We start from the raw sequence: 19,382 nt of genomic DNA on the forward strand, positions 1-19,382 counted from the left end.
CTGACCTGTTCACAGTGCCTGGCACATTCTAAGCAGTCAAGAATGTTTATAAACAGTCCCTCACAGGGGCGCCTGGGTGGCTCAGTCGGTTGAGCGTCCGACTTCAGCTCAGGTCACGATCTCGCGGTCCGTGAGTTCGAGCCCCGCGTCGGGCTCTGGGCTGATGGCTCAGAGCCTGGAGCCTGCTTCCGATTCTGTGTCTCCCTCTCTCTCTGCCCCTCCCCCGTTCATGCTCTGTCTCTCTCTGTCTCAAAAATAAATAAACGTTAAAAAATAAAATAAAATAAACAGTCCCTCACTTTCCTTTTTTTCTTTTGATGGAAGTATAACTTACATAAAAGTGTGCAAATCATTATGTCTACAGTTCACTGAATTCTTACACTGTGAATGCACCCACGGAAGCAGCGGCCGGGACAAGAAGCAAAATATTACCAACCGCAGTGCCCCTCATCTCCCCCAGCTGTGTCTGCGCCTCCGAGGGAGCTTTGTACTTTTTACTTTTTTACCCCTAACTTGTTACTTATGTATAATTAGCTCATAAAAAAAATCACCTGAAGTATAAAATCTTACCTGATTAATTTTTAAACTTTGTCAATTTTTTTTTTTAATTAGCATTTATTTACCTTTGAGAGAGAGACAGAGACAGAGGGTGAGCAGGGGAGGGACAGAGAGACAGGGAGACACAGAATCTGAAGCAGCTCCAGGTTCCGAGCTGTCACCACAGAGCCTGATGTGGGGCTCGAGTCCATGAACGGTGAGATCATGACCTGAGCCGAAGTTGGGCGCTTAACCGACTGAGCCACCCAGGGGCTTCAAACTTTGCCAGTGTTCTATAGTGGGTACTCACCAGATGGCTGATTAAATGTTTGAATCCGGGGACATATATATGAATAAATGAGTATATTAGTACATACATGTAAATGTCACACATAAATAAATGAGAGCAACCACTGAATTTATGGTATTTGTTTAGGCTGTACTCAGGTTGCTACCCTAAAAGTTCCTAAAATGGCACTCTCAGAAAAAAAGATCTCTAACTCACGCAAACGTTTAGTGGCATCTGAGGTAGCTCAGGGAAGCAATAACATAATTTCCATACTAACGAAAAGAAAATTTTTATGGTTGTTGTACGGGGGTTATGGGAAACACCGAGTCAAAACGAGCAAGTTTCCAGCATCGTGCAAGGAGCTGTATTCAAAAGAAGTAAATTATGGTCCTTTCTGCAGTTAAATTTTTCACCAACGTGAGATGAATAAACTCCGTCTGGAAATTACTCTTATGAAATTACTCCTTCCAAGACACTTAATAGTATATTCTGGTGCCCCTGAAAAATTAATTAACCTTACCCGTAACAACCTAACCCCTAAACCATTCGCGGTGTTTTTACTGTGGGTCAGGTTAATCTTCTCTACCTTAATTTACATCTAAGTGAGGGTGGTCTAAATTACACGGGGGCCTTTTGGTCGCCGGTACTTTGCCTCATGCCATTTCTTTAGATGACATTCTGCTCATGTCCAAATGCATGAATCTTTTTTAAAATGGCAAACCTCTGAGATTACCAGGGAGAACTTTTCAACCTTTTTTTTTGGCTGGGGGTTGGGGGGAAGCGACATTGCTGTCATCCTTAGAGGTCAAAACACAGCGGCAAGAGGGGGATGGGCGAGGCTGTGGTTCTCCCGTTTGGTCTGGTCAGGGATTTTGTTTGTTTGTTTGTTTGTTTTTCCTGAGAATGTCTGGATTTTCAGAGCCTCAGGACCATGAAAACATAGGCGCCAGGCTCCGCCCAGGATTAGATTATAGGTCAACAGCAAGATTTTTCAATCCTCTCCTCCCTTGTTATCCAAAAGATGTCTAAAAAGTATGCGCAAGTCATCGTCAGGAGACAAAGAAAAGTTCCCGAAAATGCCACAAACGCTGATCTATATAACTAGGACCTCCGCTCCTTGCTGGAGGTGCAAAACCTGCCCTTAAGTCTGGGTTTATGGAATGTTGGCTCCTAAACTGTGCCGAGTTTTGGTTTCCCCTTGAGAACAGACATGTTGCACTGCCATTTCCATGAAAGAAGGATTTTTGAACTAGCTCGGCATGGGAAGATATTATTAGAAAATAATAGTAATTATTCTGTGCTGTTTTAGCACACAGAATTAGTATCATTAATCCTTACTAATAACAAACACGTGTCAATAATGGTGATGCAATCTACCGGTAGAATTGCTTCATGGTATAAATAGTAAGGAAAGAAAAAATGTTTTCTCAAAAAGATGAAGAAATAGTAGCTCTTTGTAGAAAGGCTGTTAGGCTCCTAAAACCATGTCACCCTTGCACATTGGCCCGAAGGGGACATTCGTCTTCTTTTGTTAACTGATCTCTGACGGGCTTTGTCCTCCCAAGTGTGGGCTTCTTTCGGTTGGAATTAATCAGAGATGCGGTGGGGATGAGACCTTCCCAGACGCTGACAGCCGCTACGTAAATGCTTCCTTGTTCCTACCGCACTGGTGAAGGACGGGGTTGGAACAATGAGAGGTAATGATGGAATTCTGGAAGCTATCATTTTGAATCAGGCCATTACTTATGCTACCCTTGTGAAAATCAAGCCGGTCTCATGTTCCATTTCAATTTCGCAGGCCTGGGCCCACCCACCCAGGGGCTAAACAAGCTCAGAGCAGATAGAGGGTTTCAGATCCAGTGTGGACGCTGGATGCTGGCACGGGGTGACCATCAGCCAAGCCACATTCCAGACTGCACCGGACCATGGTGTGTTACGGGCCAGATCTGGAAACAGCCACGTGCTGCTGGCTGGAAAGACCCGGCCTTGCCTTCTGGCCAATATGAAACCCACCCGAGTTGGCGATTCTCTCCAAGAATTCTCCCTGCGTACGCTTGGGGATCCTCTTTGTTGAAATCCCAGACCTGTCCAATTCTTCCCATTCCATGCACTATTATAAGTGATTGAGACAAGCTTCAAAATACAGCTGTACCCAGTGAGCCTTGCCGAGCCCAGCTCAGATTAGCAGAACTGCTGGTCTGACCCAAAGACTTGTGATTAATAATACATAGTAGTTCCTTTCAGCCCTAGGTTTTGGGGTGGCTTGTTACACAATGGTAACAACTGTTTCAAACTGGTTAGTACAGCTCCATAAAAGCAGTTTTCAAGTCAGATAATCATCAGGTCAGAAAGACAGGGTAGGCCAGTTTGCCGGGTTACGATTTCAAGCGGGAGACAGTGGGGAGCCACCAAAGATTTCAGAGCAGGGTGTGCAGGTGTAGGAGAGCAGTGCTCCAGAAGCTTTACCCTACAGCACAAGGGAGGAGGATGGGAGTGAAGTAGGGAGGGTCCAGAAGACAGGGAAACCGGATGGAAGCCCTGCGGAGGAAGAAAAGAGGGTTGAGCCAAGCCAGAGGTGGGAGGAATGGAGGTGGGAGAAGGTCTGAAGAAGAGTGGCCACAGACCAGATGCGATGAGGAAGGAAAGCTGACAAGGGTCAATGAGGACTCCAAAGGTAGCTGCAGAGCCGAGAGGGTGGCAAAAAAAGGGAGGAAGCGTGGAGAGTTGGTGACGGCATACTTGAGAAGCCCACAGAATACTTAGGTGGTAAAGTCTGCACTTCGGCAAATAAGGGACTGTAACTCTGCAGATGGGACCCGGCTGGAAAAATATTTCGAGAATATTTTCATAGCGCTGATGGTTGCAGACATGACTCAGAGCGAGAGGAGACGGAGAGAAAATACCGGAATCGGGGAGAGACCCTTGGCTCCTGCAAGCTGGGTATGTGAGTTACGTGCTACTGTGCCACAAGTTAACTCAAAATGTAGCAGCTGGAGACTCAGGAGCCTGGGAGCAAATCATCGGGGTGGCTCTCATTGGCGGTCTCTCATGAAGCTGTCACCAAAATGTTAACTGGGGTTGCTGTCATCTGAACGCTTGACTGGGGCTGCGGATTCTGCTTCACGGCTGGTGGCTGGGAGGCCTCAGTTCCCGACCGCGTGAACAGCACGTAGGACTGCTTGGGTATGCTCAGCACATGGCAGCCGGCTTCCTCCAGGGAGGATGACTCAAGACAGAGACAGAAAGGAAGACCCCGTATGTCTTTTATGACCCAGCCTAGGAAGTCACATAAGGTTACTTGTGCCCTTGTATTCTATCAGTCACCCAGATTAACCCTGATACGATGTGGAGGGGAATATGCGAGGGCATGAATACCAGGAAGTGAGGATCACTGGGGGCCATCCTGGAAGCTGGCGATCACACTAGGGATAAAAAAGAAGACAGACGAAACTTGGAAAGATAGGAAGGATAGATGGTTTAGCTGGGGAAACAAGACTGCCACATGGGAAGATAGCTGTATCTCACATTGTGAGATGGGCCCCTCTGGCACCCTCAACGGTACCTTCAAAACTCTCTGCCTCCGGAAAGTGTGTCTGGTAGAGGAGAAGCTTTTATTCTCCATTTAAATGATTCCCAGGACACTTAACCTGTGCCAGACAATGGGCCAAGATTTCCCTGAGGTTGGCACCATCATCTCACCATTCTATGGGTAAGGAGACGTGCAGAGGTTAGAAGTCCCACTTCTCAGAGCCAACACAATATGGGGTTGGAATATGAGCCTGACCTGTTCATATCCTGAACCCTTTCTCTTAACCTTGATGCCACTGTTCTGAGTCCAGAGGCCTGCATTCTTTGGCCGGAAGCTCCAAACAAGACAGACCCACAGAAACAACAACAGGAAATGCAAGGAATGACCCCACGGGGCCACAGAAGCTGTAGGAAGGGGAAGAACTGATGCCCACTGAGCCCCTCCTCTGTGATCAGGTAGAGACAGAGAAATCAAGGTGTGCTTACTGACCGTCCTTGGAATTCGTTTTGTTCTCAGCAGGCTGCTCGATGAACTTCAGCAGGGGAGACCTCGATCTCTGTATGGTGGGAACAGCGGGGTCGCCGAACAGTATGGTGTCCTTGCCCCCTGTCGCGGAAAAGGGGAAAATGGACACAGGATGTCACCAGTGTGGTTATAGTTACATTCACCCCACACAATGGGCTGGCCGTTTGGGTGAACAAGGCACTTTCTTTAATCACAGGCCATGCCGTGGAAGGGGAATGGCTGACCGGCCCCTTCTGTGGCGTGACGACCAGGCAGGGAGGTGCAGGGTCAGCTGTCTAATGTCCTGAGAGTCTGCTGGGACACGGCTGCCAATAAATGCCACCGTTTGTTATGTTGGCCACAAACCGAATGGCTTTGGTCTGGGTTAGGTGAGAGCACAGATAACCACTGCGGGGTGTTCGGGAGTGCAGGCTCTGGGACTGCTACACGGTTTGTGTTCTGGACCCCGCCACTTGCTAGATGGCTGACTTCAGACAAGGGACTTAAGCCTCAGAGCCTTCCTCTGTAAAATGAGGAAGCACAGCACGCACCTCGCCGGGTAGTTGTGATGAAATGAACGGACTCGTGTGAAGCACTTAAGCATTTCATTAGCGCTCAGTGAATGTCACATCTTGAAATTATTACTTTGCAGTGTAGACAGCTACATACGCTCTAAACCCTTACACTAGGGGCGCCTGGGGGGCTCAGTCGATTAAACGTTCGACTTTGGCTCAGGTCATGGTCTCACGGTTTGTGGGTTCAAGCCGCAAGTCGGGCTCTGTGCTGACGGCTCAGAGCCCGGAGGCTGCTTCGGATTCTGTGTCTCCCTCTCTCTCTCTGCCCCTCCCCCCCCCCCACTTTGTCTCGCTCTGTCTCTTAAAAATAAATAAATGTAAGCAAAATTTTTTTAATTAAAAAAAATAAACACACTCTACTTGCCATATACACTATATTTGATTTATTTCAATTTGATCATGTAGGCTGAGTACTAACTCTGTCACGTGGAAGATAGTGTCAGGTCCCCCAAATTATCACAGCTAAACTTTCACTTACAACATCTAGTCCCATACTGGCCAAACTCTTTCATCTTTTAGGAACTTGTAGTATGAACACCCTAAGTGGATAGAGAAACTTTGAGGAATGAAGAAGACCATTACAACTCTATTGTTGAGGCCATGGCAAGTTCTGGAAGTTAGGAGCAGGGAAGTGTGGCTTTGGACACAGTGCGGCTCATGGACACAGACACACAGACACAAAACACGTGGACATAAAGGGACACTGCCCAGGGGTCAGAAGGGCACGCCAAGCAGAATCTGATCCCAGACTTCTGTCCACGAGGCCTTGTGATTCTGAGGGTGGGAACTGCAGTGCCCAAAATGAAAACCCCAGGGCTATGGATCCAGCCTTAGCAGTCCAACTTTGAGCAAGACCTTTTCTTTCTTTCTTTTTTTTTTTTTTTTTTGGACAGTGCTAATTTTATGCTACTTTATTATTATTTTTTAAATATATGAAATTTATTGTCAAATTGGTTTCCATACAACACCCAGTGCTCATCCCAACAGGTGCCCTCCTACATGCCCATCCCCCACCCTCCCCTCCCTCCCACCCCCCATCAGCCCTCAGTTTGTTCTCAGTTTTTAAGAGTCTCTTATGCTTTGGCTCTCTCCCACTCTAACCTCTTTTTTTTTTTTTTTTCCCTTCCCCTCCCCCATGGGTTCCTGTTAAGTCTCTCAGGATCCACATAAGAGTGAAGACATATGGTAGCTGTCTTTCTCTGTATGGCTTATTTCACTTAGCATCACACTCTAAGCAAGACCTTTTCTAACTCCAAGCTACTCAGTCTCTCTGGGGCTCACATCAGGGGCCCTAAAGCTCTGTGATTTTACTCTGCTTCAGGTTCAGCAGATATAGAATGGTATGTCTATAAAGACATTCCCTCCGTTAGAGAACCAGCTGAACCTTGGACTGCACCCCTGAGCCCTCAGTTTGTTTACAATACTGGCTTCCCAGTAGGGAACTTCATTTCCAAGACTGTAGTAGAGAGTCCGGCATATGGGAGGTGCTTAATAAATAGCTGATAAGTGTCTGGATAAAATGGGTGATGGGTTCTTGGGACTTCTGATGTCTTGGTGGGCACAGGTGCCTGCTGCTGCCTCGGGCAGATGGCGTATGTTGTTAGCAGCCACAGAACTCTGGTGTCTGCGGAGGGTCATCCCAGGAGAACAGAAATCTGATAGAAGCTGATCCTGAAGCTCCCCACCAGCACAGCTAGTGTCTGATGTGGAAAAAGCTCCAGAATCTTCAGGGACACAGTCTGGAGAAGTGTCCCAAAGAGAACTGTAGATGTACAGGTTGGGATATTATTAACAGGCCCTCAGATGAAATAAACACCATCAGGTCTCCCTTTGTGCTGCAAAGATCCAATCTGGGAACACTTTGAGGGATTAGTGGTTACTATGAACCCACAGCAGATGCCTCAGGGTGAACTGCTTTTGCTTCTCTCCATCAAGGCAACAGTTACTGTCTTCAAGTTAGGAGCAGGACTGCGTTTCTTGAGCTTTCTCTAGCAGGTAGACCCGTTCTTGCAGGAAGAGACACACTCTGCCACTCTGTGTCCCAACCAGTCTTCCAAGTCCCCTCTGCCCTGGCGGCCGAAGAATCAGAATTACCGACTGAGCTGGGAGCTGGGTGCAGCCGAGTGACTAAGGTGGCCTGAGGGCCACCTCCTCCTGGCATGAGGAATTCTCTAGGGTGCAATGTCTCTGTGGCCCTCTCCAGCCACAGAACATCATCCTTTCCACAGTGGCTCCTCAAAAATGCTGGAGCCAGCACCATGAAACCTCTCCAAGAGTCTGAGCAACAAGCATTAGCAAAGGGAAACTGAAGCCATCACTCTCCATGGCCAACCAAGCTGGGGGTTGGGGAGAAGATAAATACTTCCTGAAATTCCTGCCTGGAGAGATCATTTCCTGATCTGGAGGTAAAATGCCAAGATTTTGTCATTCCTGCAGCGTTTGAAGGATTCAAAGGCTTATCAGAAGGCAGTCCTATCGTTTCTAAGTCTGGATTCCATCTATGCTGATGAATGTGAGCTCTAATCTGATGGTCTGCTGTCTCATTGTTTCATTTTGATGCCTCTACCTGGAGGAGGAGGGGTGAGGCCAGATGACCCACAAGGAGTCAGACCACAGGCGGTGTGGAAGGCCACAGAGGCACCTCCGTTTGCCGGGCGTGTGAATGTCTGGGAGCGCTCTTGATTCCCTGTAACACAACATCCCTCTCGCCCTTCTCCAAAGTGTGCCAAGTACTTTCAAAATGCACACTTTCCTCCTCAGGCTGATGCTTAGAGTGGAGAAGAGGGAAGTAAAATGAAAAACTCAAGGAGCCAGGCTCTGCTCTTGCCAGGTTTTTTTCTGGCTTTCAGTGTTTCTCTTCAGAGCAGGAGCTCGTCCAGGAAACCTCCCCTCAGAGCCCCCAAGCACCCCCCCCTCTCCCTGCAGAGGCCAGCAAAGGGCTGGAGGGCTGAGGCTGGGGGGTGTCATTCCTTCCTGGGGGACCAGGTCAGCATCCCTTCCTTCTCGCAGGAGCCCCATGCCTTTCTGCCTCGTAGGAACCGATTAAATAGTCTGGAGTGCCCTCTCCTATTCAGATGATTTCTCCATGCAGGCTGTGCTGTTGTCGAACTTGCCTTCCCAGCAAGATCCCAAACCTTCCCCAGCTCTATCAAACGACATCAAGAACTACATATTGTGGGCGCAGAGAGTGAGGAGGGAGGAGAAGACACTCAGAGAAAACTCATTGCATGCTCAAAGCCCAGCGGTGATCCTGGCGTGGAGTGAGGCGGAATTCACCACAGTCCTTCGGAGTCTCAGGGCAGACTCTTCTGGCTCTGAACGCCTCTTCTCCAATCCACTTTGCTTTGAAATCCAGTCCCCGGGTGATCTGACTCACCCCATTCTTCTCTTCTCTGAACTGCAGGTCCCCAGGACAGGTGGAAACACCTGAGTTCCAATACCCGCCTCGGTGGCTGTAGGTACCCTTGTAATTCCTGAGCCTTTGTTGCCTCGTCAAAAATGGAGGGGGTTGGACTAGATCAGGAAAGGGAAATGTTTTCTCTCCCATGGCAACTCGAACCAAGAGGTGGCTTCCTGGGAAGCCAGTGGGGATGTCTGTTCTGAAGGCCACATGTGAGATCAGTATGGAAGAGTCATGTGATTGATTAGCAATGTCTGCTGCTGATGTGGGAATGGGTGTGTTCTAATATACACCAAGGATTTGCCAACCTTGAACCCTTTGCTCTCAGCTGTCCTTCCAGATCTGACATTTGATGACTCCTCACATCGTTCACTCACACACACTAACACCTTTGTCACTCAGCACTTAGTTATATATCACTTCGTGCTTTCTTCTCATTGCCACATGTGTATGCATCTTGCTGCCCTAATGGGACTATGGGTTCTTGGAAGGGGGCAAGGGGCATGTCCAGAATGCCCCGTACAGAACTGAATTCCCAAAGGTGCTGCTCAAAAAGGTATCAACATGCTGATGGGCTGATATATTGGAGAAGACACTGATCCTTTCAAGATGCTAGCAAATAAGAGAGAGCTAGCAATTCTCTGAAACTACCGGGACTCAGTCCCCTCCAGGTGGCTGAAACACTGATATGGCTTCACCCTGGGGAGGGGAAGAGGAGGAAGAGGAGGAAAAAGTGGAGGAGGAAGAGGTGGAGAAGAAGAAAGGAAGAGAAGGAGGTGGGGGGGGGGGGGGGGGGGGGGGGGGAAGAGGAGAGAAGGAGAGAGGAAGGAGGAGAGTGACCCTTGCTCCACCATTTGGTGTGTTAAAAGCACACCATCAACAATGAGCGATAGCAGGGCCTGATTGGATTCATATTGCAAGAGGCCCTTCCCTTGTATTTCTCACCAGCGTTTAGAAATGATCGCAAGCCATGCCTCATTGTAACATCCTTCACAAGTGTACCAGAGCAGCTCTTTCCCTTACATTAAACTGTATCAGATCTGGGGAATCCCCACCGTTTTTTGTTTTTGTTTTTTTTTTCCTGTCCTCTCACTTTGTGTCTATGTGGGGGCCGGATACTAGAACGAACACCGCCATGGCATAAAATCCATTTAGCTGGGTCCCTGAAAGCTAATTTTACCGTTCAATATTTGCTTTGTACTACTTGAATTCTCTATTTCAATTGACTGCTCTAATCAGAAAAGTGCAATGATACATAGAGAATGCATTCCTATTTATTTACATGCAGGGGTGTTATTAACGCACTGCTGATACCAGACCCAAACACAGATATTTTAAATAGAACATACTCCCGAATCCTACTGAAACATTGTAGCTCAGGCCTTCAGGCAGCAAAAAAGAGGAAAGAAAGAATTGTTAGTGCATAATACAGCCATTCTAACCCAGACCAAACATCACCAGAGAGAGAGAGAGAGAGGGAGAGAGAAAATTCTCGGCATTCCTTTACTTATTCAACTTCCATCTTTTTACATAAATCGTAGAAATAAAACATTGTGAAATTTCACTAAATCACTTGGAGAAAAAAAAAAAAGTCAAAACTCCAGTACAGGCACAGAAATAGCAATCTGACTGCACAAAATAAACGATAAATTTGCCTGTGTTGAAATTCAATGCAATGAAAGAAAGGCCTTCAGAGAAGATAAGGTTTTAACTGCATCAAAAGGTTCTTGTGCAAAATGGATCATTCAAATCCCCAGAATGGCACTTGCCACTAATTAGTTCTGTTAGGTCTTTTGACATCAAGTTCAAGGAATCTCTGCTAAAAATTCCAATTTATGAAACGCACTTGCAGACAAACTAAGGCAGCTATTCAGGTTTACATTAGGAAAACGTGTTGTCCACATCCCTATGGCAATTTTCATTTCTCACACGTTACCGGGAAGCAACTGATATGATTCAAGGGTACAGGAGGCTGGTTTGTGCAGAAAGGTTAAGTAACTAAAAATATGTGTACAATGTTGCTTCTAGGGAAAGAGTGGGTGGTGGAAAATGATAAATACAAGTTTCTGGAGAGTTTAAAGCAAAGGGGAATAGCTGATGGGGGTCTCACAAAGGGGGTATTTTATCAAGACAAAGAGGATAAATATAGCTAATTAAAGTGAGGCATCAGAGTTTCCTCACACAGAGTATAATTGTGGGAAAAAATCTCCAAAGGAAATTCTGATTTTCTTTTTTCTTTTTTTATTTTTTTAAATGTTCATTTATTTTTGAGACAGAGAGAGACAGAGTGCAAGTGGGGGAGGGGCAGAGAGAGAGGGAGACACAGAATCTGAAACAGGCTCCAGGCTCTGGGCTGTCAGCACAGAGCCTGACGCGGGGCTCAAACCCACAGAGCGCGAGATCATGACCTAAGCCGAAGTCGGACGCTTAACCGACTGAGCCACCCAGGTGCCCCAGAAAATTCTGATTTTCAAGCTGCACAAATAGGATAGGGGAAGAGAAGGGAAGAAGGCGGAACTAACTGTTAGCTCTTACATGCATTTTTAGGAATGATAAATAGAATAAATTTTTGTCAGTTCTTATATTCAGTTTTAGATTGATGATTAAATTGTACAAACCTTTGTACATTCTTATATTCCTTTTAGGGATCATACTTAAAACGAACAAATCTTGGGGCATCTGGGTGGCTCAGGTGGTTAAGCATCCGACTCTTGACTTCCGCTCGGGTCATGCCCTCACAGTTCGTGCGATCGAGCGCCATAATGGGCTCTGCGCTGACAGCGTGGAGCCTGCTTGGGATTCTCTCTCTCCCTCTCTCTCTCTGCCCCTCCTCTGCTTGCTCTCATGTGCTCTCTCTCTCTCTCTCTCAAAATAAATAAACTTAAAAACATAGAATAAAATGAACAAATCTTTATAAGATACCTATGGGTAAAAAAAAAAAGAAAAGAAACAATTTACTACACTCACAAAGGTGAAAAATAAAGCATACACAGACACATACAATGCCAATTTCTGAATTTAGGTCAGCGAAACTTGATAGGTCCATAGATGGGAATTTGTATATTTATTGAGTTTTCCCGATTGTTTTCCAAAATTGATGGCTTCTAAGTTTAAAGTGCTTGTAGATTTCTCCACAACGATCTTCATATAAAAGGACATTTAAAAAGTAGAATATTCTTTGCAAATTATGTGAGGGCTTCCTTAAAAAAAAAAAAAAAGGAGAGAAAAGAATTTTCATGAAGATCTGCTTACCTGGAAGACTCCACAAACCAGAAACTTCCAGAGTTCTTAACTTTTTCTCCAATTCAGCCACCCGATTCCCTAGGATTCTGGAAAATGAGAGAAAATGGCAACAGACAGATTAATGAGTGTCTTATCAGCTCTCAGGGCTGTGAGCAAGCTACTTGGGAAAACGCCCTAGTGCCTTGATAGAAAATGTTTTGATATTTAAGGTATATGCAAAAAAAGTGTGTGTGTGTGTGTGTGTGTGTGTGTGTGTGTAAAGAATATATATTATATTCATATACATTCTATTGAAAGTACATATGAAAACATATAAAAACGAGTAATTAAAAAAATACTAAAATGTTGCCATTCGAGTCCTCTCCCACGTCAATTATTCCATCATTGCCCAAATATTTGACACAATTTCTATACGGGAATTTCTCATTGCTAGAGATTACAATTCATTTTGAATACCCTTAGTAGTATCACAGCTGATTCTCTGAGAGTGGATCTGAGTTCTGGAAATAACCAACTCTAACAAATAAGGTGGGTGAACATGCTTGGTAAAGTTGCTTTGAGTCAAAAAAACAGTAAGATCTGCCTTCTTATACCAAACCTACGTCTTACTGACGTCCCCACCCTTATTACCTAGCGTAATGCCTGGTTGACGGTAGGTGTTCGATAAACATATTTGATTACACAAAATGCCTTCCTTTTTTCAAGGCCTGTAATTATCTGTGGAAGGAATTAAGAAATAGGCATTGCAAAAGAACTCCTAGCAATTGCAGAATCACTAGAATAATTAATTATATTGCTTTCCAAGGTGACCCTTCTGGCTCATTGTGACATATAGGTTCTAGAATGTAGATCTAAAAGATTATGCTGTTTACTTGGAGGCCAAACTTGGTCCACATGCATGGAAGGACATAAATGTGGGCATATATTTCCCATGTTTCACTCTACGTGACATTAAATATAGTTGGGAAATGATTCCATAGTCATCGAAAACTTCAATCACTTTCCATTGGCCTGGAGATTGAAAAACCAGTCTTTATATTATTGGGGGGATTTTCTTGACCCTGCTGTGCTAAAATGATGCGGAAATCACCTTCAAGGTAAAGTTTCGATTCCTTTCAGCAGGAGAAATCAGAATGCCAGAATTGTTCTCCTACCTCTCTTTATATTCCAGAGATAGCTGCACACACCCACATGCATACAGAGGCATGAATATGTATATATCTGCACGTATATATATGGCTTTGGATCCATCTTTATTTTACCTGAATTGACTTGCAGCATCTTAATTAATATTCTCTTTGAGTTCACAGAAAACTCTGACGTTACTATATGTGGTTTTCTTCATCTAGGTACCTGGAGCTTTTCTTCTTTTCCTTAAGTCTTAAATTCTGCGAGGTCTTTATCAATTACTTTCCATTTTCACCCTATTTGTTGGGTCTATTCTGCTTTCGTGTCACCGACCCTTCAATAAACACCATTCTTCGTAATCTCGCTTTCAATATTTTGCTCAGACCTTCTGATCCAAGCTCCCTTTTCACCAGTTGATGGGTTTGAGATGCAATCACGGCAGAGTTCAAGTTGATGCCTGTTTCTTAACGAGATCAGGTCATCTGTGTGTGGCTGCCTCTTGGAAACAGAAGATAAGGCTTAACTCTTCTGTGTATACTGAAGGATGCCATCAGAACAACGTCTGAAGGCGTGGTGAAGAGACATTTGGTTCTTTTTTTACTGATGTTCCCGGATAACACAGACCTGTCTCCCAGAAATGGGCTGAGGCGAATTTGCTGGTGTCCCCTACTTTGAGGGACCCTGCTTGTTTGTCAGCAGTGACTGTTCTCTTTGGCCTGACATAGGCATCTGATACAGAGCTGGAGGTGATAAAATGGACCAAGTGGAAATTGTACTGGTAGCAATGGTAGCAATAACATCATCAATAACAATAGCAACCACACCACTGTTAACATGAACAGCAGAACTAATCTTTCCCGAGTCCTGGGTATGAGTCAGAGCCCGTGCTGAACACTTATTAAACTTACGTGATCTCATCTGACCTGACAAAAACCCTGCGGGCTACACTGTATTATTATCTTCTTTTTACACATGGACCCTAAGGAACTTGCTCAAGGACACGCAGTTTATCTTCAAGGTGTATCTTTTGCCCACCCCCAGCGCTCTCTTCCAGCCCATCCCACTCGATTACTCCCACTGGGAAACAGAGGCGCAGAAGTTAGTTAACGTGCCTGAAAGCACAAGCAGGACTCGGCTGGTGATGAATCTGGATTTGAAGTCACAACTCGGTTTGTTGCCGAAGTGCAGGCTCTTAACCAACACCTAACAATGGCACTTTAAAACAAGCACTCTTGCGTCTGGAACTAGTACTCTTTAAAAACTGTTCACGGGGCACCTGGGTGGCTCAGTTGGTTAAGCATCTGACTCTTGGTGTCAGCTCAGGTCATGATCTCATGGATGGTGAGATCAAGCCCTGCATCAGGCTCTGTGCTAACAGTGGAGAGCCTGCTTGGGATTCTCCATCTCCCATTCTCTCTACCCATCCCCCACTCCCTCTCTTCCACCCTCTCTCTCAAAAATAAATAAATAAACATTAAAAAAACAAGTCTTAAACACCGTTCGTAATTGAAATATGGATGTAGCCGGGCTGACCCGAACAATAGAACCCAAGATTCCTCAAATGACAAAAAAGGCTTTTCCTTGTTGGCTTCCCATTTAACAAATATGGCAGGGCGTCCACTGAATGTGGTGTGGTGCAGGGAGACAGGCGGCGGTATGCAGAGATGAAGACAGCAAAGTAGGAACAGGGTCCCTTGAATTCAATTAGACCGATTCAACGCACAATTATTGAGGCGGTAGGGGATGATGAAGGGAAGCAGCCTGGGTCCCTGTATTTGAGGGACTAAAAGTCTGGTGGGAGACAGACGTGTACACACAGAGACACACGTACAGAGCCTGTGGAAGGTCTGAATCACATTTATCAATCACTTATCCTCTTCTAGGTACTCCTCTAAGCACTGCACAGATATTATCTCCCTTAGCCCTTTGCAACAACCAGTGAGGCAGCCCTTAGTAAGTTTAGTTTGTATGTGATGGAACTGAGATTCAAAGAGGTCAGCTAACTTGTCCAGGGTGACACAGCTGGTAAGTGGAAGGTCCAGAATCAGAACCTGGCCCCGAACGTACACAAGCACTTACGGAGAACTGCAGACAAGAAGTGGAGTCAAGGAAAGATGGATCCAGAGTGGTTTTTAGGGACTCGGCTCATGAACGATCTTGTTGCCGTGTTGAGAATGGTGAGACTTTTATACACTGGCAACAGGGAAAGATTGGAAGGTTTTAAGCAGAGAAGCAGCATAATGGAGTTTAGGGAAAGTATTCTGGATGTGGAGTTGAGAATGAACTGCACCAAGTACGAGCAGGAACAGAAAGACCAGTCAGAAGGGTGGTGCCCAAGTCAGAGATGGTGGGGGCCCAAAACAAGCCACCGGGGATGTGGGAAGTCAACCAAAAGGAGTAATAACATGGAGGCGGGTGAGGAATTTGAAGTGCCGACAGGATATCCATGTAGACAGCTGGCCACGTGGGAGAAGGAAAGTCTGGGAGTGCAGAGAGGAGCACGTAGGCTGGGGAGTAGGTCTGCTCACCAGCAGAGTGTGAGAAGCCAGAGGAATAGGAGTCTCGAGTACCTCCCACATGAGGGAAGAAGGGACTCGAGAGGCACAGGTAGACCGGGAAGAGGAGAACCAGGCAAGGTGGGACCTGCAAGCCAAGAGGAGAGAGTGGTCCAGGTGGGACGGTGTGGTCAATATTGTCTCATTCTAGAAAGCGGTCACACTGGCTGAAAAAGTCCACTGAGAACATGTGCCTGGCCCTTGAGAGAGATGTTTTAGGATGATGGAGAGGGTGAAACCCAGAATCCAAGTGACAGGGTTGAGAGAAGCAGGCTAGGAGAAACTTTAGGCGGTGAATACAGATGACTCTTCAAGTAGTTTAGCAGGGAATGGGAGGAGACAGCTAGGGCAGTAGCTCGAGGCATACACAGGTTTGAGAGAGGTGTTTTTGTTTTTTGGGTTTTTGTTTTTTTTTTTGTAGGATGGGGGAGATTTTAAAATAAGGTTTTTATTTAGCTATGGTTTGTTGTAGGGGGGATTTCGGCATATGTTTGCCTAGTGGCCTAGGAAATTCCCCAAGATGCCAGGCCTCTAGACAGATTTTCAATAGTAGTTTCTGATAGTGACAACCTCAGAGGAGATCTGCAAAGACAGAACTAACTCAGGAGCTGACCACCACGGTACATCTGCTCTTGCTCTGCAGACAACACGGGGAGCAGAAATTCCAGAGTGAGGGCCCCCGGGGAGAGCCTGGTCCAAAAAGGAAGAAGGGACTATGGCTCTACACACGCCTGGCAATGACCCTGCCCCCATCTCCACCTCAGGGAGCCTCCTTTTGAATCTCCGCTCTGATCCATGAGAGCGCACCCTGCTGTCAATATCTTGAACTTCCAAGCTACTTGCCACTGGCCAGGGAAGGGGCGGCGCAGTGAAAACAGTGTTAGCACAGCAGGAGGGGTAGTGAGAGACCAGTGTGTCCCTATTTATTCACCGCCACCACCACCAGCAGCACACAACCACCGGCAAAGCGTTGCCTGGAAAACTGAACGTGGCGTTCAGGAAAATAGGACTTCAACACCTGCCCCTTCCACGACTGCTTTGCTACCTGTTGTTAGGTCACACGAACCTCATCCCTTCTTTGGCAAGCGTCAGACAACTGCCGGCTCTTTGGTGATAAGCACCTCAAGCCAAATTGGATTCATCAGTTCTTCAAGATGGCTCCCACCGGGCCTTCTCCAAGTGGGGGGGGAAACTGTCGGGCAGCGGAAGGCCAGTAGGGGGAGCACACGCTTACAGAACAGAATATTCTCACAATGCTCCACCAACACAAAACTATTTTATTACTTTAGTCACAAAGGGCCCACTCAACGGGGATAACAGCAAGCAGACCGAGTTCAGATTCTATTCGTAGTTCCCACTCCATTTGTTGTCTAATTAGTTCCTTTACATGCTCCCAAATAAAACATTTATTGAAAGTATGAAACTTAAGACCTCCTAAGTATTAAAAATGGCACATTAGGTACTTTATGTGCTGATATGAAGCAATCTTCAAGATCTATTGTTATGGGGGAAAAAAGGCAAGGGGCAAAACAGTGAAAAAATGTTTTTTGGTGAATACTAACTACCATTTGTAAAAAGAAAGAAAAGAAGGACGGAAAGAAAGAACAGAAAAGAAAGAATATCTCTATATAAATATACATGAGTATTTATATGCGTCTATGTAAATATATTATACACTTACTTACATATGCATCCTTGGAAAGGATACGTAAGATATAAGAAATGGTGGTTTCTTCCAGGAAAGGAGTTGGGTGGCTGAGTGATAGTAGTAACCAATAGACACATTGTTATTTAACCTTTTAAAATTTGCACCACGAGATGGCACAAAATTATTAAACAATAGTTGAAAATGAAAAGGTGCATTACAACAAAAGCAAACCTGGCAAAAGGAACATGTCTGTTTCTCAACAGAGGGTGAGAGCCCACGGAGCCTGGGGGGTGTGCTGGCTGTGCAGGTTATGGCAGGAACGTGTTAGGGAATCAGTCTGTCCCAACAGGTAGGAGTGTCAGGCTGATGGCTTGGGGTCCCTGAGTTTGGCAGGCAGCCGGACTCTGCTTTAAAAGTCCAGCCTTTTCCTGAAACCAGTATCACACTATATGTTAACAAACTAGAATTTAAATAAAAACTTGCAACAAACAAACAAAAAAATAAAAGTCCAGCTTTTAAGTGGAGGCTTGTGATGTGTTCAGCTGGAGGGCAGGTATGAGAGCGCTGGGGCTGGAGGTTGTGCAGGAGGAACTGGGGTCTGAGGCTGGAGGACAGATGGGAAGGTCTTCCCAAGGAGCAAGTGATAGTCTGGTGGGGACAAAGCAGGGGGGAAGGGGTGACGTGTGCACTGAAGGCCCATGGCAAGGACTTGAAATACATACTGAATGCATGAAAACCATGAAGAGTGTTAAGGGAGTAGGAACAGGGGCGCCTGGGTGGCTCAGTCAGCTGGGCGTCCGACCTCAGCTTAGGTCATGATCTCACAGTTTATGAGTTCGAGCCCCGTGTCGGGCTCTGCGCTGACAGCTCAGAGCCTGGAGCCTGCTTCGGATTCTGTGTCTCCCTCTCCCTCTGCCCCTCCCCTGCTCATACTCTGTCTCTCTGTCTCAAAAAAAAAAAAAGAAGAAGAATAAAAATAAACCCTTAAAAATGATTTTTAAAAGGTGGTGGGGGGGAATAGGTACAAAGGATTAGAAGATGGTTTCGTCATCCATTCATTAAATAATCATAAGCACCTAGGGGCCCAGCACTATTCTATGTCCTGGGAGAGACCAGTGATTCTAATAGATAAACATTCTGGTCTTGGAACAGCTTCAACCTGCATGATGTGGAGGTTTGTGGAGTCGGGATATCAGGATGGGGGGAAGATCCCATTAAATATTCTTCCAATCATGCTTTAAATGGCTGCATAATATCCTCTCTTAGGCCTAACCAGTCTCCAACATAAAAATACTTGGGTTGTTTCTGGTTTTTTTCCCTCTTATAAACAAATCCATGGTGAACACCTTATGTATGCATCTTAGGGAATTGTTCCGATTTTTTTTCCTTTGGATAGATTCCTAGATGCATACCATGTAGGTTAAAGGGCACAAGCACTTTGAAGGTTTCTGTTTTTGTTTTTTTTTAGTTTATTTTATTATTTATTTATTTATTTATTTATTTATTTATTTTGAGAGAGAGAGACAGAGAGAGCAGCAGAGGGGCAGAGAGAGAGAGAGAGAGGGAGAGAGAGAATCCCAAGCAGGCTCTGCATTGTCGGCACAGAGCCCCACATGGGGCTCACACTCATGAACCGAGATCATGATCTGAGCGGAAATCAAGAGTCAGACGCTTGACTGACTGAGCCACCCAGGCACCCCTGAAGGGTCTTAAAGCGAACTAAGGAATGGATGGCCCAGAGTCGAGACTTGGTGAATGTGAGGAGCTGAAGGGTATCAGGGGGAAGCTGTCAACCTAGCAGCTGGCCATGTGGGTCTTGCTCTTGATGGTGAGGTGGGGACATGACTTCTGAGAACAGCCTGCAGAGAGCCAGAGGCAAAGATGGGAGGGGGAAGGATGCCCCCCTCCCAGGTAGGGAAGAAGAGCAGAAGACCTGGCAGAGGGGATGCCTGGGAGGCTCAGTCCGTTGAGCCA

General features: G+C 45.9%; 1 protein-coding gene across 6 annotated transcripts in view; it reads right to left on the reverse strand.

Annotated features, from left to right (window-relative positions):
- Positions 1-19,382, reverse strand: part of CCDC149 (coiled-coil domain containing 149) — a 95,923-nt gene that overhangs the window by 2,125 nt on the left and 74,416 nt on the right. For all 6 annotated transcript variants that reach the window (XM_049630393.1, XM_049630392.1, XM_049630394.1 and 3 more), the window contains 2 exons: positions 12,087-12,163; positions 4,845-4,961 (listed from right to left, as the gene is read on the reverse strand). In XM_049630393.1, the coding sequence (XP_049486350.1) occupies positions 4,845-4,961; positions 12,087-12,163 (194 nt within the window). The remainder of the gene's footprint in view (positions 1-4,844; positions 4,962-12,086; positions 12,164-19,382) is intronic.

This window comes from Panthera uncia, chromosome B1, assembly GCF_023721935.1.
Source record: "Panthera uncia isolate 11264 chromosome B1, Puncia_PCG_1.0, whole genome shotgun sequence".
In the NCBI taxonomy this organism is placed as follows: domain Eukaryota; kingdom Metazoa; phylum Chordata; class Mammalia; order Carnivora; family Felidae; genus Panthera; species Panthera uncia.